At 49.1% G+C, this 26910-nt stretch overlaps 1 protein-coding gene and 1 long non-coding RNA gene across 5 annotated transcripts in view; one reads left to right on the top strand and one right to left on the bottom strand.

The window, feature by feature from the left end:
* TSPAN32 (tetraspanin 32) overlaps positions 1-26910 on the bottom strand; it is a 36782-nt gene continuing 9872 nt past the window's right edge. For 2 of the 4 annotated variants that reach the window (XM_056354432.1, XM_056354431.1), the window contains exons 5-9: positions 23157-23231; positions 10977-11078; positions 8652-8744; positions 6974-7057; positions 2805-4717 (exon numbers count right to left, since the gene is read on the bottom strand). In XM_056354432.1, coding sequence (XP_056210407.1) covers positions 4622-4717; positions 6974-7057; positions 8652-8744; positions 10977-11078; positions 23157-23231 — 450 coding nt within the window. In that variant the 3' untranslated portion in view covers positions 2805-4621. Of the gene's footprint in view, positions 96-834; positions 917-2804; positions 4718-6973; positions 7058-8651; positions 8745-10976; positions 11079-23156; positions 23232-26910 lie in introns of those variants that run through there. The other 2 variants (XR_008824340.1, XM_056354433.1) reach the window with 2 other exon arrangements.
* Positions 11752-20209, top strand: LOC130156158 (uncharacterized). Its single transcript, XR_008824341.1, has 3 exons — positions 11752-12799; positions 15894-16132; positions 19006-20209. It is a non-coding gene; the product is annotated as an uncharacterized LOC130156158 (long non-coding RNA).

Below are 26910 nucleotides of genomic sequence, written 5' to 3'. Positions count from 1 at the left end.
GTGCCGGCAGAGCTCTGCATACAGCATCCACCACCTCTGGCTGCTCTTCTACAGAATTACAGCCAGCTCCTTTTGGGAATGCATTGCTTCTGCACCTGGTAAAAAAAGAAAATAAATATGTCTGTCAACTGTTTCTTCAAAAAACATTTTGTGTGTCTGCAGCTCGGAAATGCAGCTTTATCTTGGCAGGAGATGGCTTCCTTACCACTCCAGTGCTACAAAGGTCCACCTAAATTTGCCAACTTATAAGGCTTTGGAAGGACATGCTCAGCAGTATCTCCTTTAGGAGCTTGCTGCAGGCATGAATGAGAGCTGCACAGCAAAGGGGCTGTTGCATGAGGAAGCATTTTGATGGCGGTAGAAATTGGCAGACACACAGTCACCAAGGTAGGAAATAGCAAAATATTTTGGAGCCAAGCCAGCGCGCCACAAAGCTGAAAGATTCCCAGTCCCCTCACCACCAAATCCCTCTAGAGTCAGTAAAATGCTTAACCTGTGCTTTTCACAAGTGCTCTGAGCTCCTCAGTTTTTACTGGGTACTGAAAAACCCGATTTGCAGAAACCCTGAGCATCCTCAGCTGCAGTGCAAAGCTGTGGCCCGCTCACCTGCAATTCTGCAGGAGCAGGACCTTGGAAACGCAGCATCTGCTGCCATCAGAACAGGCACTGGGAAAGCACCCAAGGCTCATAAGCAAGCTGTGGCCGGGCCACCCACAGGCAAGCAGTGAGCCCCATGTAAAGCCTCAGGGGAAAGTAATGCTCATGCAGGCAGAGCAGGACAGGACGCGGTGGGTGGGCAGCAGAGGATGGAGTGCAGCACAAAAGGCTTCTTACCGCTGCTCACCGGCCCCGCAGGTGCTGCCTGGCCACAGGCTGCTCCCTCTTCCCGCACCCTCAGGTAGAGCTGGGGGCTTGTCTAAAATAAAAGGAAAATGGTGACTCATGAGCACAAGCGACTGCCTACCCATAGAGAGGCCAAACTGCAATTACTCAGGGAACCTTAGTGGAACTAATTGATCATTGCTGGAGCTTAATTGACAATTAGTTGGAGCCAATTCACAATTAAATATTTAACTTTCCACCTTTGGCTCTTTAACTTTTTTTTTTTCCCCTTCTGCGTATGCCTACATAAATAGGGATATCTTTCCAACCTGAGCTGGAGTGTTGACATGCTTATAACTACAAGGTTCCGCTTGTGCGAGCCCTGGGAAGGCTCTCTGGCTCTGCAGGTGTTTCCCAGCCTGCTGCCAGCTTTGCATCCCTGCTGCTCAGCTCCGTGCTATTATCCCAACAAAATCTCTGTCTTGCCCTTTTCAACACCAGGTAAATCTCAGCGGCACTTACGAATAAGTTCCTGGGGTTTTGCTCTGCTTGCACAAGAGCTGTAATTTACACGTAGCAAGCAGCAAATTAGGGGACCAGTAAGTGCAAGCACATTGACTGCAGGAGAAGGGGTTTTTGTTGGCACAGGTGTAAAAAACCCCTACTTAACATGCGCCTGCCTCGCAGCTTCCATCCAGCCACCCCTGGGTGCTGCCGTTTCTAGGACTGCAAACAAAATGGTTAATGCTGCATTTTTCTGCAACAGGTTTCTAAAAACTGAGGAGTCGAAGGTATCTGCTTTCCTGCTCCTGAAGGTGACAGCGAGATGCCATGGCAGGAGCCCCTGCTGCTGCCCGGGGCACAGCTCTGGGAGAAGAGTGTGTCCAGCTGGGTGCTGCTCTGCCACCCGCTCGCTAAAGGTGCTGCTCCTTGCAGGGGAACTTCAGCAGCAGGTGAAATAGGAATAAAGATCACGAGATTGTCAGCACATACATAGCACTTCTTTAATTTTATTATAGTTTGTTGGAGTATTTTGTACCAAAAAAGATTACCTAAACCTTATGGCTGGCTATCAGAGGAAGAAAGGGAACTTGAGCTCCCTGGGATGAGAAATTGCACGCTGCCAGTCCACTGCTTATTGGGAAGGAGAAACAGCTCTCCAGGTGTGTTATCCCTGTGTGCAATGGTCTGGTGTGGGTCATGGTCTCATCCCTGCCACAAGCAGGAGAAAGCATTACAGAGGTGTGAGAAGAGCAGCTAAGCCCACACACACCTACGCGGCCAGTGCTGGAAAGGTGCCTGCTGCTTCTGATGGAGTTACAAGTGATCCAAGGAAACAAGAGCTGGGGGAGGGGGATACAGTAGCCTTTCAGGTTTCTTTACCATATGTATGCTACTTCTGTCCGTAGCTGACCCTTTAACATTAAAAATTTGCCTGGGAAGAACCTAAAGCTTTAGCAGTCCTGGTGGTGAAGCTGTAACAGAGATCTTTTCTATCAGTTCTATTAGCAGGTAATCCACACCGATAACACAGGCTCCACTGATTTGCTCGATCACCAATGTTTTTTGACATTGCAGAACATCACTGGTTGTCCAGCAGAGTGGTGGGCAAGACCCAACTGCCTAGTGTTTGAAAAAAGTGAAACCGTAGCAATTTTTCATATAAATACTGCGGTAGTTATGGCTTCAATGCATCCTTAAGCTTTTTTCCTGCCCCTGCTTGCATTACTCCTCATGAGGTACCTGGCTGCTGCCCCAGCAGCTGGCTGAGGGTGGGATGGGGCCGATGAGCAGCTCCTTTTCCTCTAAAGGCCCAACACCACCCTCCCCTCTGGGGGGTGAAGGCAGGCTGCTGGGGCAGGTGAGCACCGGCAGTGGAGGAACAGCTCTTCCCAGCACGGAGAGAATTACTGAGGGCTCTCCACGACGCAACCCCCCAGACAATGCAGCCAGCCTCATGCACGGCACAAAAAGAGAAGGAATGATGGCTTTTTGCAAGAAATTCATCTTTATTGAAGCAACCATGAGTCACACGAGCTGCCAGCTGGCCTGAGGAATAACAATAGCAGTGGCCTGGACAACAGCAGCTGAAGCTCCCAAGGGAGAGCATCTCTCTCCAGAGAGCAATATACTTAATAGCACGTATATACGTATAAGTGAACCTTTCCTCACCACTAGAAGGTGGGTATGTTGGCAAATGCATATCACCACCCAATCCCTGCTAGATCAAGGCATGCTGGTGACTGCCAGGAGGTAGCTTGATTAATACCCTGGAGCAGTTTGAACTTGATCCTGCTTCCAGTGAAGGCAATGCTGAAGCTCCACTGGTTCCAAGGGAGCAGGATGGGGACAGATAGCCCTTCCCCCCACCCCCTCAAAGCAGTTATTTCCAACACAAGGTATTTGCAGGCATGTTGACATGCTAACCGGGTGCTGGAGTCTGTACTGCTGTCCCTGCACGTGTAGCAGCCCTTGCCTGGGGGCCAGGACCTGTCCTGAAAATGAGCACTGGGGTTACCACCTTTATCTCAATCACCAGTTGCTACTTACTGTATTTCATGGCTAAAAGCCACAACAAAGGAGGTGGGTGAAAGTAGCTGTTGGTTCAACAGACATTTCACACAGCCATGTAGCTTACAGCAGGTTTTCCAGCAAGTGCTAAATCTGGGTTTCAGCTCAGAAGCGGCTCTGCTTCCTTGCAACGAGGGCAAAGCACGCCAGGGAGCCGTTGTTTGAGCTAGACTGAGAGCCAATCGAGGCTTTTAAAATTTCTGTTTATTATTGATAAGGTGATGTAAAGAGGACATGAGCTGGACATTGTATTGTTTGACCTGGCTGGAGATCAGTCCTGTTCCCTTACAAATTTAAACTTCAGTCCCGCGTGTATGTGTAATATCAAAGTCCTTTTGCATTGCACAGCAGTGTGGTGGGCTCACGAAGCTGGATAAACACAGAGCTGAGGCTGGAAGTCGAACAGGGCCCTGTGAAATCAGTGTGGCTTCAAGCTCTAGGAGATTGCTTAAATCCTAAGAATTAAAAAATAATGGCACATTGCATTAGCAAGAAAGAATAATAGAGGGATATGTCCTTATGCTGGTCATTCGTTTCAAAGCTCCTGCACTGCTTTCTGATTTTTTTTCCTGATCTCTACCAAAAGCTCTGTAAGTCTGGCAATAATTGGAAACAGGGAAAAAACAGCTGGTGGCCGTGGGACGCCTACATGCTTGAGCATGATCAGAAACATGCCCAAAGTCAGTCACTGCAAGTGTCCAGGCTAGGAGAGCACATTTCCTATCAGCAAGGACACACTTTGTGTCCATGTATTTGCTGATAGCACAAGACCAGTCCTGGGCTGTGCTCCAAAGCCATCTTCCAAGAAACACTGCATCTTTGGGGGTCACAGGGAGCTGCTCAGAGAGCAGCACGAGAGACGTTTGGTTTTAATGCCGTGATTTTTGCTGGACTTTTCTCTCCATTTTTGTCCTAAGGGGCTCTGTGCATCCTGCTTGCGAAGCTACAGCCCGTACGTCCTCCGGTGAGGCGATCTGCATCTCTGAGCACGGGTGCACGTCTCAGTCCTTGCCCTCTTCCAGCAGAGGTGTGGGCCTGCTCCTCCCCAGAGCATCCTCTGCTCTGACGGGCTCGCAAGTGCGCTAATGGTGCAGGAAGGGGAGACACGTGACATGTCCCCCGCCTGACCCCGCGCGATGCCTTCCCATGGGATATTGTGGGTGTCTCCAAACATCTCCTGGCGCCAAAAGCTGGCTCTACCTGGTAGGGATGCCCGAGTGGTGGGTTTCTACCTCTCCCGCAGGATGTATTTGCCTTTCCGGTCCAGGTTGCTGCTGAAGTGGATGGAGAACCAGAGGAATGAGGTCAGGATCATCCCATAAACCTAGAAGGAAATAGATGAGACAGGCACGTGATTAAATACCAAACTGGTTATGATGCTCCATCTGTGCAAATAAGCAGTTGTAAATGTTGCCTATTAGTCCATTTGTCACTTCTGACTTTGTGTGTCAGGATGTCACATTTTTCTTGAGAATGCTGTTTTCCAGTAAAACGGTGAACCAGTCCGACATGGGAGGAAGAAAACAACCCTAACATGTGGTTAAAGCATCTGACTGGAATCAGCACAGTACGGCTCAAACCAGGTCCTAAAAATACCAAGAAATGAGACGAAACCAGGAAATGCAGATTTCAAATGGCTGCCACAAAACCTTCCTTTATGCTAACAAACATGTCTCTCTCATAATAGCCTTCTGTAAAGATAACGTAGGGAGAAACCCCGCACGCCTTATATATTGTTTGGAGTAAAAAAACCCCAACAAAACAAACACCACCCACCACCACCCCATGCACATGGACGCTGCATGCAGAGGACAGCATGCTTCTCCTGTATCTGATACTCTGCCTGGTACATCACACGTCAGGATTTACACCGGCAATGGATCACAGGTACGGCTGCTGTGGGAAGGATACCGAGGGCTGTAGCAACCTGCTCTTTCCTAAAAGTCTGCCTTAGTGTGCAAGCAGCTTTGCTCACGGCTTGATCTGGGGACACATGAGCCTTGGTGGCTGGGGGACAGTGACACCAGAGCAGCTATAGCTCTCATCACATGCTTCCTTTGTATCCTGCCATCACAGTAGTGAACTGTGCAGTGAGATTTCCTCTAGCAGACGCTTCAAAGTCAGCCGCCTTCTCTGGCTGTAGCATCAAGCTGCAAAAAAAACCCCACATATATATACTAAAAATAGTCCCAACTTTTGCCTGAATATAGCTACAATGAAACTCATCTTATACCTTAGAAAAATTTAAAAGTGACACCAAATATTCACACATGACTACATTCATAGCTCCGCAGCAATACCTGATGGTTTTCCTATTTTACTACTAGCAGTATAAAAACATGTAAGTGTTTGTTCCTCTGGGTTTTATCTAGATGGAGAAAAAAAGTCTTCTAACCCATGATCTTGCCAAAGCAGACACAAACAGTGCAATAATCTCCAAATACACACTGAGTCAGGAAAGGTCACCCCAGCTGGGGAGGGACATGGAGATATCACAGCAGCCCGAAGCTCCCTTCAGGGGAAGGAAGGAGTCTCCTGGCGTGGATTCTTTTCTGCTGTGCTTCATCACACGCACAGGGCCCTTGTGTAGAGGTAATTACAGTGATACACCTTTGCCAAGCAGTGGGGGAGCATACAAGCAGGTTTGTTTTAATTAGTGGCACCCTCCAGCTCCAAAGGGACCATCCCCACGCAGCCACCAAGCCCCCTCACTGCTGAAGGACACACTCCTCTCACAACATTTCCTTTTTTCTTCTTTTGTCCCTCCCCAAACAAGACTCACAAATTCAGTACAGAGCCTTTCTACCCAAGCCATCCACTGAAGATGATCCTACCCCTCCGCTGCAAGATCCTCCTTCAGAGATGGTGCCTGGGAGCCCCAGCAACATGCTCTGCTCCTCTCCTTTGCAGCCTGCTCCCTGTGAGCCTGTGCTTCACCCACCCACCACCTAACACGTGCTTTATGGGGTTCATTACTGATCATTAATCTGATGAGACCTTCCCTTTCTGCACAGCTCTCCAGCTCCGAGGCTGGTGCTCAGAAGCTTTCAAGATCTTCCAGCTCCGGCTGCACAAAGCGACATCCCAGGCTGAGCTGGGAGGCAGCCAGCGAGCACTGGGCAAGGAGAAGCAGCAAGTTTCCCAAGATACAGAACTTTTACTGCATCTCCTTTTCCACAATTGCTGCTGGCTTCCTACCTGCTCCGCGAGCCCCGTGCCAGGCAACACGGCCTCTCGCTTGCAGGAGAGGATGTGCTGGAGCCAGAGCAGATGAAATGTAAATGCTGCTACAGCCTGCTCCCGCTGCTCCCCCCGCTCCCAGCTGCCGTGCCTAAGTTTGGGCAGAAAAACTGTGCCACGAGCCTATTCCTGCAGGAAAACCCCTCCATCCATCAGCCTGGCTGAGACAGATTTTGGCCCTTTCCCAGTTTCCACAGTTGGAGTCCACTGCTGCTTGTTTCTCTGCTGCTGGTCTCCAAAATCACCCAAAACCCTATTTTTGGGGGGACTAATTTAAGATACACCTTCCCCACGGGACTCTGCCTCTGGGGCCAAAATGCAAAGGAACAGACATAGCTACCGTGAAGGCGATGGTGATGGCCAAGAGTGTGGAGACAAAGTCCATATGCTTCTTCAGGAAGTCCTGGATCTCCTGCAGGCAGTCCTGGGAGGAGAGACACACACCTTGCAGCATGGAAACAGCTCAGCAGGGGGCTTCAGCCCGCACCACCCCCATCCCCCCACCCCCCCCCAGCACTCGCCACAGCCCCCGATAAAAAGGGAGGCAAGAGGGGGATGCAGCATTGCACAGTTGTGCTGCTCTGTGGCCAGCTCTCTTTTTTTTCGGCTGCTTGCTGCAACTTGGGAAGGCAAATACGTGCGGTGTATTTTCTATTACTCTGAGCCTATGATTTTCTTAATGTGATGTGTTTTGGACTGGGTGGGAAGTGCATGCACACAGGTAAGCGTGGTCACACAAAAGCTTTTTTCTTTCCACCCACTAGAAAATGGAAAGAGGGAAACGTAAAAACGGAAAAGCAGAGCACACTATAATGCTAAATATGTTCCTTAAAAATGTTAATAAACAGCTCAGTTATGCAAGGTGTTGCGTGCATTAACATACATTGGCCTTATGTGTGCCAGTGGCCCCGTGAAAATCCAGGTGGTGTTAACCGGGAGAGCCATTTCAGCATTGCAAGAGCATGCCCTTGATGAAGTGACTTGCAGAGTGAGGTCAGAGCACTCAAAGCCAGGAGTGAACGTAGTGCAACTACCAAACTGCTGCAAAATGCTTCCTCCCACCACCTCCCCTGAACACAACCGGAGGAAACACAAACCACTAGCGAGGGGGAAAGCGGAGTCATGGTGCCCGGCTTTGCTCCGCTCTCCCTTCCTTGCCCTGACCCGAGATCGGAGGCAGCGCTTCGAACCACTGCCCCGTGGGCTGACGCGTGCCTGCGCATCACCGCATCCCGTCAGCGCTCCACATCTTTGCCTAACAACAATGGTTTTGTACAGCTGTAGCAACACAGCTTTGTTTTGCCTAGGGACAACGTACATATTGGTGCTGGCAGCTTTAGCTGCTTCAGCTGATTTGGCTAATCCAGTGGAAGAAAAATAATCATGCAATAGATTTGCTTAGAGAGTATGAAGTCTGCGCCGCAGCTTCAGAGGCAGTCTGATACCGGTGGCTTCTCTGTCAGCCTCACTGAGATACTACAAAGAGGAGGAACAAAGGGTACTTGATGAAGCTGCTGCTGGGCATTATCATCCTGCTTCATGAGTTTCTCATTTTAATACCCATTTAATGCCCTGGGAAAAGGGAATTGCAGCAGATTCCACATTTGCTGTTAGTGGGATGCTTCTTAAGCCTCAGCAACTAGCATCATGTGGGCAAGTCCAACAGGTTTTTTTGAGCTCATACACACGCCTGTGATACCTCGCACTCTCTGCCCACGCCGGAGGTGAGGAGGAAGCTGGAGGAAAGCGACAGACTGCAAACACAAAGATTTTGAAAGCTGTCTAGAGGTGCAAAGGCAACTGCATCCACAGGTCTGAGACCTGCTAACCCACGGGGGCTCCTCCAGCGGGCGAGACACCTCCTTACTGAAACAACACAACCCCAGCAGAACAAACCCCAACCCATAGCAACCCCAAACCACAAAAAAACCACAATTCTCATTAACACTTGAACATCAGTGAGGTTTTAACAGTTAACTAGTAGAGGCACTGTGGAGTGGAAGAAACCTTTCCCTTACCTGCCCCGCATTGTGCACCTGGCCAGGTGGGCACGTCTTGTGCTCGACGTTGGTCGTGTCCCCAAACGGAGAGTGCTTCCCACAGCACCGGTACTGGAAGAGAGGGAGAGGTCTGCCAGCCACCCGCCACGGCTCCCCCTGCCACCCGCTGCTGCGGCAGGAGGTGCCGGCAATGGGCCACTGCGCTGGGCTTGCATGGCAAGGTTTTGGTAGCAGCGGGCTACAGTCGTGGCTTCTGTGAGAAGCTGCCAGAAACTTCCCCCGTGTCCAATGGAGCCAATACCAGCCAGATCCAAGACAGACCCACTGCTGGCTGAGCCCATCAGCGATGGCAGTAGCACCTCTGGGATAGCATGTTAAGAAAGGGGGGAAAAAATATCTGTGCCAGCAGAAGAGGAGTGAGACTGTGTGAGAGCAACAGCCCTGCAGAGACCCAGGTCCGTGCAGAAGGAGGGCAGGAGGAGCTCCAGGCACCGGAGCAGAGATTCCTCTGGTGATGAAGACCCTGGTGAGGCAGGCTGTCCCATCAGCACATGGAGGTCCAGGGGGAGCCGATCCCCACCTGCAGCCTGGGCAGGACCCCACGCCGGGGCAGGGGGATGCCTGAAGGAGGCTGTGACCCGTGGGCAGCCCCAGGCGGAGCAGCTCCTGGCCTGTGGCCCTGTGGGGAGAGGGGCCCAGGCTGGGGCAGAGCTTCAGGCAGGGTTTGGGACCCCCAGGGACCCACACTGGGGCAGGCTGTGCCTGAGGGGCTGCACCCTGTGGGAGGGACCCCACGCTGGAACAGCAGAGATAAGGTGTAATGGACTGACCACAGCCCCATCCCCCTCCCCCTGCACCACTCAGGGGCAGGAGAGAAAGAGAAGTTGGGAATTGTTAAGCCCAGGAACAGGGGAGAGGTGAGGGGAGGGTGGGTTTTTTTCTGATTTGAACCCCAGACAGGACTGCAAGGAGCAAAGCACAGAGATACACAATTGCCAACTGCAGCGACGGAGGTTAAATCTGGAGGAGGTGGAGGGATCTAGCCCCAGACTTGCTTGTGCTCCTCCAGGAGTGCTGCCTAGGGCCAGGCCCTCCCTCCATGGGAGCTTCCACAGCGGCTGCTCTGGAAAACCCAGGGATGCACAGACTGATATTTCCAGTGCTTGCTATGGGCTGCGGGGGATCCCCAGCAACACCCGCTGTGGAGGTGGTTTCCTACAGCCAGGGTGAGCTGGCCAGCTTGGAGCTTTAGCAAAAGGGAGGGGAAAGGAAAAGAAAAAAAGATAGTAGAAGGACTTTCTGTTTCTGCGTCAGTTAAAGAGGCTAAAATAAGCAACTGGTGAAGCTGGGTATTGTGCCTGGCTGTCCTGGCCGAGCAGGACTCTGGGTGTGCTGCTCAACTGTCCTGCAGACAAGCAGCTCTGTGCCCAGTCTCGGCTCTGCGGGCCACCACCACCGCTGCAATGAGAAACGTTTGCTCTTTTCTCAGTTTTGAGAAGCACAGATGAAAGCAGCTTCAGCAAGTACTTGTTAGGATGATTTAAGAAAACACAGAAGGATAACGGGAGTTGTGTGGGAGGTGTGTGAAAACAGGCGAGCAGAGCTGACCTTCCCGTCCAGCCCTGCCGTGTGCCATCAGCTCCCTGGACCCAACCAGGTCCTGCTGCACAAGGAGACAGCGGCATCTCCTTTACTCAGCGGGGACTCAGGAGTTTCTCACCGTGGTGGACATCCTCACTCATCTCTGGTGGCTTTGAGGGCAAGCATCCTCCCTCTGGGCAGCCACCCTTGCCCACTTACTGGGTGACAGAGAAGTGCCCTGTGCCAACAGCATCCCAAGTGGTGGATCTGGGGGGCTTGCCAGCAGTGTCCAGTATTGCCATGGAGCCTCCAGGACTCCTCAGTCATAGCTCAAGGGTAAAGAGAAACAACCAAGTCCAAATACTTCTGCTGGATGATGTGGAATTCCCCCCTCTCTCTGCCTGACCTGGGACACCAGGGTGTATATCCACTGTCTCGTACTACAGACAGGGAGCACGGCGCAGGGCCTGCTGAGACAGACAATGTATACCAGCTGCAGCGTGGAAGCTTTGAAGACCTTGCACCAGAGCGATGCTCAGGTAGGTGGCCTTTTCCTCCTGCTGATAATATGGCTTGTCAAGCCCAGCAAAGGAAGAGTAGGAAGGAGGAACAGACTTCACAGCAGCTGGAGGACTTGGCTCCCAAGAGAAAAGGGCATCGCAGCACCCAGGAGGCAGAGCACAGGCAGCAGCCCCAGCCTGCAAAACCATCAGGAATATACCCCAGGGCAGGGTTTTCTGCTAAGGCTGAGAGACAACTTACTGCTTCGTGGATGGCGGTCAGCTCATGCCTCCTGAAGCTGGAAGCATTCCTCCTCACCTCCTCGTACACAAGATCGTACACATCCATCATGCTGTCTTCCACCTGTGATGAAAGCAGAGATCTGTACGTGACACTGACCACAGCGAACCTCTCGCACCCCCCCAGAAGCTCTCCCAGGTGGGGCAAGCCAAGTAGTGCAGCTATGAAGCGACCCCCATGCAGCAGCAGGAGCTTGTGTACAACCTGCCACGTCCCACGAGAGAGGCTGCAACACGGCACGTGTACCACCACCTGCTACCACGGACCCTTTGCCATCATTCCTGGGTCTCACCAGCTGGAGCTTTTTGCCACTTTTGGATTTGGCCCAGAGAAGAACTCGGGTGCCCCTGAGACCCTCTGCCAGGCAGGGACGGCACCGTCTCCCCATCCTGACGGGGCCTGCGGGGGCAGGCGCGGGTGGCTATGAGATGCTGAAATACAAAGGTGAAAGGACCTCAGAGGACTGGTGTTCTCCTAGTGGTGGAGCAGTTCCTCTGAACAGAGCCAAAAAAATAACGGAGTGATTCAGTGGTGAATCAGACCCTAAATATTTACCAAATGTGTGAGAACGCGCAGCCTGACAGATCCCAGCCAACTCCCACTCGGGTTTCGCAGGGAAAAAATATGACAATTGCCTTCAGTGCCTGGAGTCAAAACCTTATTTCTTCCTTTCATTTTCCCTCGCTTCCTCAGCGGCATCAATCCGAGCGGGCCTGCAGGCAGCGCTTGGCTTTCAGGAGGGAAAAAAAATCAATTGGTGAGAGAGAGCCTGAGTGGGTGGCCGTGGTGGGGGCAGCACCGCCGGAGCGCAGCATCCCCCGGTGGGGCTTCTTGGCTCTGTCCTGAGGGGACATGCTTGGAAGTTAGGGGAAGAACCACCCCCAACACTGTCTGCTCAGGGGTGAAACCAGGGTTATCTGAGGGGATTACAGCCGTTACTGCAATGTTGTGCCCTGCCCAGCTGTCCAAAATGCAACCAACGGACACTGATAACCAGGGAGGGGAGAGAGGGAGGTTGAGAAGATTACTTGTATCTGACTCGCCTCTGGGCCACCAGGAATAGAGTTTAAAGGCTCACATCTGAAGACTTTCCACGGCTTTCAACATGGCATAGCGGCAAAGGGACTTGGGGGTCTCTCTGCATTTATCTGCAGCACAGCTGCTATCACCCCAGGCCCCTCCATCACCCATCCTGGAGCAAGCAGCGGGTGAGGCAGGAGCAACCCAGCTTTAACGAGAGAGGTCTGATGATAGATGGGGCACAGATGCTCCAAGCCAAGGCAAGGCAAAAAAAAAAAAAAAAAAAAAAAATCCTCCATAGCAAGTCATGTGACACTGAGCTGTCCCACACAGGTCAGGAGGGAGGATGCTCATTTTGTCACCCCCGTGTATCAGTGCATCGAACAGGATGGGCACAGCAGTGAGACAAGATCTCCAGCAGACTTGTGCACCGTCCTTCCCCCAGGCAAACCTTAGACCCCAATAAAAAACATCCAAGCTTTTCTAACTTCTTGTGGGCCACGAAATTGCTTTCCAGCAGCAGCAATTAAATACATATTCGATAAAAAGAGCATTCAATTCCACTGAAGAGCTGTATTAAGAATAACGAAAAAAGAATGATCTCTTGACCTCCTCTTGTGGCCTTGTGTTGCTGCGGAAGGAAGGAAGAGCAGAGCAGCTGACTTCCAAGAGACGACTGCCTTTTGAATGTCCCAACCCCAGCTGAAGATGCAGGCTTAAAAGCTGTTCTGTGTTGTGACAACGTACATATGGGTCTCGCTAAGGTAATGGTGCTGCATGTGCAATTTTTGTTTTTTCATATTTATCATTAGGCTCAGGATGCTGAGCCTTCCTCCAAAAGGTCTAAATTCGGATGACTTAATAAATTAGGAAAGGGCTCCAGAAAGTTACTAGGTTCAAGCAAAGGTTCAAAGGTTCAAAGCAACCCAGAAGTTTAACTGCTTCTGAAGCTCTGCTGACCTCCAGGCTGGGGCATGTTGGGCTGGGTAGTTTTAAGCCCCCTGCCTTGGCTGGGCACATTCCCCCAAACCTCATGAAAACCAGCAAAAATGCTCCTTTGACTGCAGTGGGTTTTGGGTTGGGTCTGGCTGCTTACTGTACAGTTGTGTTCAACTTAAACCCAGGTAAGATGAGACTTTCTCCAGGGATGTTTCACCTGCGAAGGCCACCACAGGCTCCCTAGCAAAGCAGCTCTGGCCACGCCACCACCACCGAGTCCCTGTGCAGGAAAGTCACCACTCATTAGTGGCTTGTGCTGATAATAAACCTCAGGCCCCAGCTGAGGCTGATGTCCTCCTCAGCATCTTCTCCAGTGGTCGTGCTGCACTAAGCAACCTGTGAGGAGAGCAGATGGGCTGCCCAGATGTTGACAGCTGCTGGCATGAAACCATGAGAGGATCAGTTTGGTCTGGAGAGGTCCTGCCTGATGCAGCGGTGCATGTGTGCACCTTCCTCGTTATTTTAGGTACCATGCAATGACGTGAAACACTGGGATCGAGGCTCTTTGAAGGGTAAGACGGGAAAGAAATGAAGGAACTAGATTCCCATAACAAAGCTATGGCCGAAAAATATTCCAAGCGTTGGAAACAGTAAGGGAAGAAGCCACGAGCAGTCGCCGCTTCACAGCCAGCTCTGCTACAGTGATGGTGATGACGAGAGCCATCTCCAGCTACGTAATGGCTACTAAAGGCTTCAACTGCGCCCTGTTTCTGAGCTTGCTTCTCAGTTATTTACTGATTATTTTTTTCATTTTGTCAAGCAGCCTCTGAGAACTGAGGGCACAAGGGATTAAATGGAAAATGTTTTTTAGCGTTGATTTTGTTTTAGAATGTGTGCCTGGGCAAGCCTAAGGGTACAATTTGCTGATCAGTCATTCTCAGCTTTTCTGTCTAGCAATTTTATCTAGCATTCATATCCAGCCATCATCCGAATATGCTATTCAGATCCCAGTAAGGGAATATCAAACTACAAAACCATTGTTTAGGGAGTAAACTGACTGTAGTTTCTCCACATCATCTTTCTGATTGTTGCTAGGATCATTTGATTCCAGAGGAGAAAATTGCTGTCTTCATACAATGTGGCGGTCTGTTTTCAAAGACTGCTACAGAGAGCTTTCTCATTTACATATTTCAGAAGTACTAAATCTCACTATTTATCACTGGCTGTTTTCTTCTGTGCAGGAGACTACCACAGAGCATACAGGTCTGGTTTAATAAGTGGAGACATACAAGAGCAAAAGAGCGCACTAATGAACGATCATCATAGCAACTTTTCAGCCTGGGTTATATTTATACTTGGAGCTGCAGCCGAGCTCTGAAGCATCAGTCACACATGGCAGCATCTATCCAGCCCAAAATGTCATGCTAACTCATGCATGCCTAACGATATAAAAAATAAAATCTGAAAGCACCAGACAGTCACCAGGTGGTTTCATGACCTAACCTTATTTGCAACGTTATTTTACCCAGCAGAGGCAGGTTCATCCCTATATTTTCCTTTGACCTGGGACACAACACAGCGACGAGCTGATACACAGCGACGAGTCCACAACAGTGGACTGCAGCACTGCTTCATACTCAATTGCCACCCTTAACAGATTCCCATCGCCCACTCCACTGATGGACAGCTTTGAGTCTACTGCCTCAAAACAATTATTTTTTTTTAGTTTCTTACACCAGGTGTTGGAGAAGAAAAATATTAACAATAATCAGGGTGCTTTCTCTCACCGTTAAGCAACTGGTTATGCTGGTACTGTTAATAATGTACCTTAAGAAAACCACAGCTGTGCCCATCCCTTAACTCAGACAGTAGTTAGCATGGAAGGAACGTGATACAGCCGGATAAGAAAAAGTCTGTCTGGGCTTCTTTTCAAAAGGTTTTACACTCTTCCCCCCATATAGTCAAGCAGGTTTTCATGATCCCAGTGATGTGCTGTGACTCGCTGCTGGAAGGGCAGCTCTGGATGAAGCTCTTGCGTGGAAGGAGACTGCACCTACGATACTTGTCAGTAAGGAACACCAAGAGCTGAAGATGAAGCATCAGCTGGGTTTTGGCTTAAGAAAAATCTCCAGGTTAAGTGATATGGAGGTCACACCTCACAGAAATTCCTTTCCTGGAAGAAGCTGGGTGAAATGTTCCAGCTCTAAATTAGTCAAATAATTGCTGCCTCCCATTTCTGTCTGCATTCCTTAATGAAAAATTCATTTGGGGATGATATTGATGTTTTGCTGGATACAACAAATGGAAAATCACCACTGAGATTGATGTGGCTGACTCAGTAGAGTAGCCTTTTTCACTTAAAGTAAAAGAAAGAAGGGATTTTGAGATTGTTTATCATCCTCTAAATTCTTTATCCCCCAAGAAGCAGAACTTATGACTACAGGAAGGCCTAAGTCATTTAAGGCCTTTACTCTAAGCCATTCGTGTTCTTGCCCTTGGCTGTTAGAAACTAAAGCAAATTTCAGTCTTACCTCCTTCAAGGGGAAAATTGACATTTTTTACTTTGGTTATTTATCAAGGACAATTTTTATCTGATCTTTCTGTTCCAAATCCAGTCACGGGTAAAGAGGTCAGCCTCCAGTTCCTGATCCCTTTGCAAGCCAGAGGTGTTGATGAATCCCCCTCCTGCCGCCAGTCAATACCTGTGCCTAGGCAACCTGAGCTAGTCGCATAGGTGTACACTGGAAAACTAATGTAGACTTGTACCAAGAACGACGGTCTGGGACTTAGCGAACCATCTTTGCAACAGCTATTCCCCAAAAATCCCTTTGCAAAGCTGGAGCTCAAGGAGAATATAGTGAAAGGAGGTATCAGGATTGTCTCAAAGACGAGCCCAACTTTCTCTTTTCTGCTTAACAGGAATGCTCTTGACATGGCAGAAGAGGAAGAGAAGCATGGCAAGCAGAAGGAGGACCCTCCTCTCCTGTGGCTCTTCATGCCTTCGAGATACGAAGCCGAGCGCATGTGCTGCAGCCTCAGCACTTCATGTTCTTTCAGCGTCGCCAAGAAGGACATACCCAGAGCATCACTCAGAAATATCCCTTCAGCAGCAGCTACCACAGACTCCCTCACTTAGCAATAAACTGCAAGTTGGTCAGGTAAGATGTGAGACTGGAATAACGTGGTCGACTCACTCAAAATCCTTCCTTGTTCCAGTACAAAAAGCACTGTTTCATTTTGCCATCTCCATCTTCTCCCTTTCATCCCCAGCGTGCAGCAATGCACGCGTTTGCAGCATGTCAGAAAGAGTGGGGGCAGATGCAATTGCTTGGTTTTAAATAAAACAATGGTGCAAATGCAGTGAAACAGAGGAGGGAAAACTGCTCCGGGTGCTTTAGCCACATTGCAGATCAACTCCCAACACGTGGAGGGAGCTAAGACAGGCTCCCCCCACCCCCTGCTCAGCCAGACTGTCACCACTGTACCTAACACAGCATCTCCTTCATAGCACATCACCTCCCCTCCTCTCCAGCTTTCCTCAAGCGACTCAGTCCCAGCTGCAGAAACTCAGCCAGGTCTGCAAACCAGAGCGGCCCCCGAGCCCCCCCCGGGAACACTGCACGAGACAGGGTGCTGCTCCCCCAACTGCCAGTGGTCACTGCAGACCACTGATGGTAGATGATCCAGATGAGGCTTTCAGCTAAATGTTTTCACCTTTTCTTTCCACTATCTATATATAGATATAGATTTGATAGATATTGGAAAAAAAAAAAAAATATATGCACTTCTCCCCACTTTCTGGTATTGCAAGAGGACCAGGCAAACCATGACCATCTTTTGGTCTGTCACTGAGAGCACAAAACCCATTGTGGAACAAAAAATTCAGAAAAAGCCAGGCTTACAAAGCTGCCTCTCTCTCCAGTCCCAGTGCTTCCACCAGGTCTTTGCACAAAATGTTTAGAACAAGGAGAAAGCGCAGAGCTGTTATACTGTTCACCTCCTCCTCATTTCCCATCTCCACATCTCAAGAACAGCAAAAGCCTTCGCTGCATGGCCATGACACATCCCGCTCAGCCAGCGGGCAGGGGGGCACCAGCGCCCCAGCTCAGCCTAGCCACGGGACCCTGAGGCTGGCTGTGGCTGAGGGCACGGCCAGGAGCATCGCTTTGTGACCCTGGCAGGTACCAGGTGCTTTACAGGGAAGTGCTGAAAACCCTGTTAGGGCAGTTAATCCACATCAACAAGTCTTTTTCCCCTAAATTCTCCAGATCTGGAAGCATCACTGTTGTGAGTGACACCAGCATCAGCATGTCAAGGTCCTCTTGATTTTTTGGGTTGGGTTGGTTTTTTTGTTTGCTTTCTGGTTGCATTTGTTGGGGTTTTTTTAAAACAAATTTAAAGATTTTCACTCCATTTTGTAACAGAACTGCAAAACCAACATGCTGCCAAGGGCCCACACCGACCCATTGTGACCCCATCACTCCAGACACACAACCCAGCAATTCATGAACCTGCCAGCATCGTGGCTGAGTTACCTCGGTCATCCTGCTCTCACCCATACTGCTTGAAATCAGTGCCAGGTGAGACTGCCTCCCAACAGAAACCATTGAAAAACATTAAAAATAGTTTTAGCTTAAGAATATCAGTACCAGAGCTAGCCCCGGGGCAGCGCTGACACTTCCGAGCTGGCGGTGGCTGCCCTGCTGTGCTGAGCATCCTACAGCCACGTGAAGGCTGGATGTGCCCCAGCAACGGTGACCATCTGAGTGGCCTCAGGTATCGCAGCTGACGCTGCTGGAGACAGGAGCTCCAGCTAATGCTGTGCCATGGAGAGCGGCAGAAATGAGGCCGTGCGGGTTCAGCGTCAGGGCAGCAATAAATTATAAACCCCATGAGCATGAATGCCTGCGTGGTGCCCCAGACAAAGGAGAGCAGTGTCTCGCTGGGGGAGCGGGCCGGGCCGTTACTGTGCGATGAGAACATAAACACTGGGGAAGAGTCACCATATTAAGAACACTAAGGAAGGGGGAGGGGTTTTCCCCCTTTTATGTTTTTCCCCATGGACTTCAGAGGCTGGGAAAAGCTCTGTGCACATCTTAAAGTGATTGTGCCTGGTAGAACAACGGCAAGAGCAAGGAGGACATCAAGTTATTCAGTGTCGTCACAACCAAATCACTGCTGTTTGAAAAGGCTCTTGAAAGACCCCCGTGAGTGGCTACAGCCCTGACCCAGCCCCACTGAACCAAAAACCAAAACCCTGTATGCTTCTGGTCTGGTTTCAGAAGGCACCTGAAAACACCTTCAGCCTGTGTTTGAGTCCCATTAAAATCTCTAGGGCTTAAGCCTGCGTGTAAGTAATTACCTTCAGGTGGGGCGGGCAGACCCTGTACGGGTTTGTCCCAACACTCACCAGCGGTGACAAACACACCCTGGGAAACCCAGCGGCTTGGTTTGCCATGGGAAGGAGCCCCACAATCCCACTTCAGGAATTACCTGGGAGCACCAGGTCCCTCCTCACAAACCCGCAGGAACTGGAGAGGCACGTGCTGGCTCTGGGCACGTGAAGGCAGCTTTGCGTCCTGGAGAGCCCGGCAAAGCCGTGCCTGCCTTTGCAAAGGTGCTGGCTGGGAAGAAGACTTACAGGCAAGAGAAGACCCGTGCCCATCCCATAGGCAAGGAAGGGAGCATGGAAGCTGCTCTTTTCAAGAACAGGCCCTAGATGTAGCAATGTTTGTTATTTAACAGCTGCAGCTATTTATTCCATCTTTGCACCCTGTTAGAATATCAGCATCTTAAAAGGTACCACCTTGCTTACTAAAAAAATGTAAAAAACCTCGTTTCCTCTTCCCAGCTGAGGATGGGAGAGCAAACAGGCTCCTCTGAAGAAAGTTTCAAGCAGAGCAAGACTGGAGAGTGGGAGCATGCATGGGTGCCGTGTGTTCCCTGCCTGTAAAAAGCACAGTCTTTACATTTATTCTCCAAGTACCAGCAGTGCAATGCAAAGAAACTAATGTCATGCCTTCCTACACAGGTGGAGCCGAAAGCTGCTGGTGAAACCTGCTCTTGAAATCACCCAGGGACCTCAGAAACCATTTGATAATTAAGCGATTGCCATATCACTGCAGCCAATGCAAATCCAAGTAAACCCTTCATCCACAGGACATGGGAAATGGGGCATTTATGCCAGAAGTACGGGCAAGTATTTGTACCAGTTTCAAATTTTCCCCTGAGCTGGGAGATAATAATTCAATTTGTTCTAAGTTATGGATTTTTTTTAATGTTATTTTAAGTCTATGTGTGAACAAATCTCTGTAATTAAAAAGCTTGTTCTGTTGCAAAACTCCTTTCGCGTTGCAGCGATTTTATTTTCATGCATCCTGACTGGCTTTCGGGGCTGGTGTTGCAGGGCTGCTGCAAGGACCTTCTCAGCTGCTGCAGGGAAGGGGAACAGCAGAAGGTGATGTGACTTTGAAACTCCTCCATCCTTTTTCACAGTGGGGTCGAGAATGAAACCCCAAACCTATTTTTGCAGAACTTGTCAGGGAAACACTTTGGGAACGGGTAGGTTATTAGTTCCTCATTAAAAGAACTTTAACACAGACAGGGATGCAAAGCAGCCTGAGAAGACAGTACGGAGGAGGCCTGGACCTCACAGAAGCCATTCACTAGCTCATAGATGGGTCAATAGAGCAGGAGTAATTACGATGCTGAACAAAGGGATCAAGCACAATCAATCTTAGAACCATGACTTTAGCATGGCTGGTATACGTTATGTTAAGAATAAAGACTATAGTAACACCAAGTCTATCTGGCATGCAGGTAACTTGAAATTAAAGTATGTGGCATCTGTCTGATAGGATTCGTTCAGGAGCTACAGAAGGTCACGAAAGCAGAACAGAATGGGAAATGAGAAGATTCACATATTGTTTACAATGCCCAGGTCTGGGAATATCAAATTTACAAATAACTCTTCTTTTTTCCCTGTCCTGCGTAGCTTCTTTGTAAGAAGGGCTGTAAACAGGGCTCTGAAGGAGTCACGAAGGCAAAAAGGGCACCTTGCTTTCACCATGTTCAAACCACAGTTCTGTCTACTGCCTCTGGAAAATAACCATCAAAACAATTTTTCAACTGAACATTGGACTTTTCCATTTCAGATCATTTTCTGCAAGAGGTGTCTGCTTTATGAAGGAAATGTAGATATTATTATTATTGTTATTGTTGTTATTGTTGTTGTTGTTATTATTATTATTATTATTTTGATCTTGAGGAGCAAACCACTGAGAGCATCTGCTGTGGTTTGTGCAGGAGAGGCCTCGCACCCCCTGGCTTGCAGAGGGAGGGGAGGGCTGTTTCCAGCGCTGTGCGTTCAGCACCTCACCCGTAGGGAGGGAGAGGATGGGATCTACGGAATTTCCAAACTGAACAACCTGATTTTCTGTCTGGCATTGGAAGGTCAATGTATTTTGCATAGGAAAAATAGAAATTTTTGGTTTAGCCATGCACGTGGGACAGTAGCCCCTTGGTGCTGTCAGGGGCACTGATTCAGGCATGTGTAATGGGCATATTCATCTGTACCCAGTTTTACGTCCCCAGGTTCTCTTCCTTTCTTGATAGCTGGTGTACATCCCATCAGGCTTATGAGACACCCGTCAGATAGGCTGAGTTTGATTTTCCCCCTGTATTATGACAATTAACTATTCCTGACGGTCCTGACGCAGCAGGCTGGGGGAGGACACCTGCCTTGCTTTTGCTCCATACTTTGGGCAAGTCAGAAAAATAAAGGGCTCTATAACGGGAATTCAGGAGTCTTCCCTGGCTCCACTCAGTCTTCTGTACCACTGCACTACCCGTCTTTCTGTCTGGGATGGGAGGGGCGCTCACATCTGCATTTCTCCACTGGTGAGATGGGACCTTTCAAGCAAAACTGAATTTCCATATGTTTTGTAAGTGACACTCCTAATTAAATCTTTCCTCATTTACATTCCCTGTTTCTTTTTGCATTTTAGGAAGCAGAGAAAACCAAGATGATCTAATGGTATTCTAACTTTTCTCCCATCAGAAACACTGCTGGTTTTCTTTACCCAAGAAGTAAACATTTTACAAAAAAACCCACACTCTGCCTAGTGGAAGCTCTTTTGCTTGAAGAAACCGTAACACATGGGTGCATCTATGGGGGTGGGTGGGGTGGGGGGTGGCACTCAAAACCAAAAAAAACAGGAAAATAATTTGAAGTAAAAACAGATCTAGACATTGAGATATACAGATAAAGTAATTCTTTAAATATTCTCAGCAAAATGTTTTTTTGAATGGCACATCACCCAATATACAACATTTTCTTGCAGCCTTTTCACACCCCACTCCATGTGTGAAGATTAAAAAGTGTAACTAAATTATCTATTTGGATAATGCAATTTCATAAGACCAACTAGACCCAGCTTCTGGTGCCATTACTCCTTTACTTTCTCACCATAAACTTCTGCGGAAGGAGGAGGAAATCGTGCTCACAGCCTCCCTGCCGTGTTGGTCATGAAAACAAAACTATTTCCATATTAAGTTGTTAGTGGGAATACAATAGATTTTGATAGTTTTGCCTGAAATCAGGGAAAATATATACAGAGGCTGTGGAAAGACCCTTTCACGGATGTCTCAGCTCTGATTGACTTCGCTTCAGCCAGGTAAGCGTAGGGACAAAAGATGCCGCTGTGCCGCCAGCACTGGCCCTAACGTTTCCAAAGCAGCTGGACAAATCCACAGAGGAAAAGTCCACTGAGCATTAATGGCAAAGGCACCAGCGGGTGCCACCCGCAGGCACCCGAGCCACAGGCTGTTTGGCGTCTGGAAAAGCATCGCTTTGGGCTCGTGGCTGTTGGTGCTCCTAGCGTGGCCGGCAGCGGGTGCCTGTCTGAGAGCAGGTGCCTCAGCCCGATCCAGTGGAGCCATCGGCACGCGCCAGAGGATTTTCAGCTGCTGTGGCCACTGGTCAGCTCTGGACAAACTCTCTAGGGAAGCGGGACCTTACCCCTTACCTTAACCTGGACTTTGCCTTTTGACTTCTGCTTCCAGAAGGACTGGGTTTTAATTTTTGTACAAGATACTGAACCATAATGGGACAGGGCTTCTTGTCCCTGAGAAGTGCAATTGCCACAGTGCCAGCATGGATTGAGCCTCCGGGGTTTTGATGGAGTTGTGCTCCTCCAGCACAGAGCAAAATCTGGCCAGCCTTCTGACACACTGCTCTTTGATCCCCCACAACATCTGTAACCTTAAAGAGGTGAGATGGCAGCATCAACGTGTCCCTAATCCACCGGGATGATGTTTCACGTTGTTCACATCCCCATTGCTGGGCAGAGCATCGCAGGCTGTGGCAGATGCCTGGGGCTGGGGAGGAACGAAATGGAGATGGGGACCAACCCACTGCATGAAACATCCATCAAAGTCTCAAATGCTTATCTGAATTACTGTTAGATAATTTGGACACTTGCCTAAAATATCAGTGTTCTGCTTTCAAAACAAAGAGGTCTGGATTCCTTTGCACTCCTAAGTCTCTTAGATTTTTTTTTTTTTTTTTTTGGAGTGCAGGGATGCAGGAAGGGGAATTAAGACCAAGCAGCAGCAAATTCCTCTGAACGGGAAGAGGAATAAATATATGAAATGCAAATTATATTAGATTAGGAATGGGTTAAAAAAAATGTCTAAACTTCTTTATCTCCTGGGTGTTTCTCCTGGCCATCGCCAGGGAAAACCTGCACAGTCCCAACCTGCCACGGCCTCTGAATAGAGGCTCTGAACTGACGTTAACAGGAATTAGAGCTGGCTGGAAATAACTTTTCGAAAGTCAAGCATCTCATTTAAAACAAAACAAAACAACACAACACCCCCTGCAAAAAAATCCCAAAGCTATTTAAAACAAGACTTGCATTTTGTTTAGCCTTCAGGACAAAGCGTTTGCCCTGCATGAGGGTTTCCATGGCTTCTCCCTCCAGATGACCTCATCAGGGAGGCAGCAGAGGAAGGCAGCCCCGTTCTTGCAAAGAGTGGACTCGACAGAGCATGCATCTGATAGACCTCAGCACGGATGGCTTAATTACCACCAGATGTCCCTTTTAGGGGGGAAATAGTTGCTACAGGAAAGATCCCTATCTGACGAGATGCTGGTGGTATTTCCTAGCAGCCACCGCTTACCTCCGTGCTGTGCGTGTATCTCCAGCAGGCAGCTGGGATCAATCCGCAGAAGGCCAGAGCAAAACAGAAAAATCCCTGAGGATAAAGAGAAAAAAGGGCATCAGTTACAGTATGGGGAGAAAAATAACCATTTGACAACATCGTTGAGATGTATTTAATATACTCGTTTGTGCAAGTTTAGTTGAAGTTAGGGCTAAACATCACCTTCTTTTAATATCCTTCATAATGCTGGTTACTTAAAAGAAATTAGATGGATAACAATGTGATTCTCCACTGGGAGCCCTCTGATTACACTGTGGCTATTCGAAGAGGTTGACCAAAAAAGCACCTAGCTTCCTGCAGAACAGTTAACCTGTTCTGCCCAAATTCCCCTTGGGGGGGAGGTGGGAGGGGAAGGTGAGAAAACCATTATATTTACAGTATGCTCCTCTTCTGCAGCAGGACCGCGCCCCAGATAGCACGTCCTTACTCACAGGATTCCATCCCCTGCATGTAAAACTTGGCTATCGGCTTCAAAGAGGGGAAAACCCACACGAACAGCCCATGAAGAAGTGAGTAACCAGGAGTCAGAGCAACCTGCTGTGGAACGGGAGCTGGACCCCACTCTGTTAGAAGGGTGGCAGCTGCACGCCAAGCCCTCCTGCCATCAGCTCCAGCGAGTTAAGACAAAAGGACGACAGAAATACAGTCAAGGCCAACAACTGACCCTGAAGTGTCTAAACAATAACGGCAACGATGCAGGAGGTGGCTTGACTCTTCTTTTCTTCCCTAGGCTAGCAGAGCTGGAAGTTACATGCATTGTCTCTTTATTTGAATAAATCTGGTCAAAAAAAAAAAAAGAACAAAACCTGATGTAAACAGCGCTTGCCTGTTGTGACAGCTGGACCAAAGGATCTTGTTCGCATTAAAAAAAAAAAATAAAAAAAGGAAAAAAAAAGTGCCTGTAAAGCGTTTGAAGGCCAAATGGGCTCATCAAATATGAATTCACAGCTTAGTCTTGGAATGGCGAAAGATGATGAATAAGCACCAGTCGAAAATTATTGCCCTTTTTCCGTGAAACTGTCCCTCTTCCAACACGAAGTTATGCAGCAGGGGAAAATTACCCAACTGACTGCAGCTTATTTTGGTTTCTAATTTTTTTCTGTGAGTGTTTTAATAGTATGATGTAGCTGAAATCACTTCAAAAAGATTAAATCTTTCATGAAAGTTTACTAAATTCAAGCTTAAGGAGAGGAAGAAGAGTTTTGCTGCTACCAATTCTGCTTCACCAAAAAACTTTTGCTTGAAAGGTATGGTTTAAAAAAAAAAAAAGAAAAGAAAAGAAAAAAGCCCCAGACTTCTCCATATGCAGCAAGAAAGGAAAATGTGTTACTTCAAATCCTGGAAATGAAAGTGAACATGCCAATAAACTGCCTTTTGCTGGTTCTTGTCCGTCTGCTGCCTGCTCTGTTTCTCTGCGCGTGGCAGGACGATGCCCTGCCTGGGGGATCTGCTCCAGGAACAATCCTGCCATTGGCATTATACCACTTTTTTTGGGGCTGCCTTCTTTTAGGCTCTGCATCAGACGCTGGGGAAAATCCTGGTACAGCTCTTACGAAAAACCTTAAATTATGTATGTCCAGTCTCTCCTCTTTTATTTTTCTGGCAGCTGCCTGGCTGTATAGGTGGTGAGATCACTCACTGCCTTGCCAGGAGCTGAAACGAGATAACAGAAGACCCTAAAGGAGATGAGAGGAAAGTCTGATCAAACGCTGACATGACAAGGGGGATACAAGCAGCAAAGATGGGGAAGGGCGCGCAGGGCGAGATGCTGCGGACCAAAGTACAGCGTAGCCAAGCCTGGATGTGGCTGGAACGGCACAAACTGGAGGAGGATGAGGTGAGGTTACATGGGCGTTTCAGGTTGCTCCTCACTAGGACCGGACCCTGCATTTTGCACCTCTTCCAACAACTTCCCCCCCCAAACAAACAGCGTAACAAAGTCAACATTTTCACAAAAAACCAAGCTCAAAGTCAAGAAAAAAAAAAAAAAAAAAGAGAAAACTATGGCAGATGAAAACCCCAGCGCTGATAGCAATGTGAAAGCTCTTCTGCACATTGTTGCAGTAGTTTAATTGGGAGGACCTACCACAGACCTGGAGAGTGAGAACAACAGCATGCCGGTGGCACCACCCCGGCTTCTCCCTCTGCACTCTCCCTTCCCCCACTCGCTCCAGCACTTCCAACATCTCTCTGGGGCCAGAAACCCCAGCAGATTAAAATCCTCTTTCTCATCTTCCCTTCCTCAGCCTCACCCCACACCTCAGTCCTTCACCTCCAGCATCAGCTCCCCCTTTATTTCTGCCTAGCTTCTCGGGGAATACTGAGACACGGCCCCTCGGGAAGCTCCCCCTCCATCCAGCCGGTGCAGAGCAATTACATGGCTCCAAGAACATCTTATAAATCAATTATAGGCTGCTTTTCCCCTTCCCAGCCAAAAGGCTTTTGGAAGAGCAACTTTCTAATTACATTAGAAGACATTTGGAGGAAAAAAGGAAAAGGCAACGTGGATTTTGCATACAAAATGTGGAAGGGTCGAGGCTGCTTCACCATGTCCTGGACCTTTGGAGCTACTCGGAGCTGGCTGCTGGCTACTGCCTGCTCCCTTTGCAAGACGCAGGTCCACCAGCCCCGCAGAGGGCTGTCACCGGCCAGACATCAATTACTCTTTTATGAATGACCTTGTTTCCATCCTTGCTGCAAGGAACCATTTGTCTTCAAGAAGCTTGGCAGAACCCGCAGAAACTGCATCTTTTCTGTTGCCCTGTGTCTTTTAATTCACGTTTCTGATATTTCCCCTTTAGTTAAGGTGGTCTGCTTCGGACAGGGAGGGGTCCTTTAGCTCAGACTGGGTTCGGTAGCTCTGCCAAACCCCTGCATTCCCAGGGAGGAAGCCGACCTTGCCCTGCTCGGCTCTGGCTGCCTTTGGGTGCTGCCCTGGCCATGGCAAGGCCAGCTCCCTGCGAGACTTTGCAGCCCAGGGGTGGGGAAGGGGGAAGCTGATTTCAGATTGAATCCATCAGGTTGCATCCTTCCCTCCCTGACCCAGTTCATCTAAAAGCACACGATGCTTCTGCATTTCCACATAGCAAACATGAGCCAGTGTTCTCAGCCCAGAAGAGGAATCCATCCCCCGCTCCAGCTGCGCACATTGGCCCTGCCCGCCTGCTCCTCGGGAACCACTGGATGCCTCGCTCAGGAGTGCTACCAGAGACGGATTCATTGCAAAAGCAGGATGCTGAAGTGCGCTGCCATGTTATTAAGGACCCTCTACACACCTGCCTACCATGACACACCTGGGAGCAGTAAAGCAAACAGCCTGTGCTGTGTGCTGGCCCCACTGGCACACCACTCGGTGAAAAACTGGGTTATATCAGGCATTCACTAAGACTTTTTTACCACAGAAATTGTTTGCAAGCAGTGCTTGGAACAGCTGCTCCATCCTGAATATAAATTTTGCCCTACATGAGTGTTTTTTAGTCTGGAGCATTCAAGTGTAAGAATTTCAGCTGTGATATTCTGGTTGACATGTTGCTCCTCACTTTTTCCCCCCTCCCCTCCCTCCATCTGACCCAATAACAGTACACGGTACCTTAAACCCCACCAGAGCCAGTCCTTCCTTTGCACAAGCAGTACCAGCAACTGCAGTTTTCCTTCCTTCTCCTCCCCTTCAACAGCAACACGGCCTTCTGCAGCTGCGAGAGCTGCAGGATGT

This window comes from Falco biarmicus, chromosome 10, assembly GCF_023638135.1.
Source record: "Falco biarmicus isolate bFalBia1 chromosome 10, bFalBia1.pri, whole genome shotgun sequence".
NCBI classification, from domain to species: domain Eukaryota; kingdom Metazoa; phylum Chordata; class Aves; order Falconiformes; family Falconidae; genus Falco; species Falco biarmicus.
This window is presented reverse-complemented; position numbering and strand designations above follow the sequence as displayed.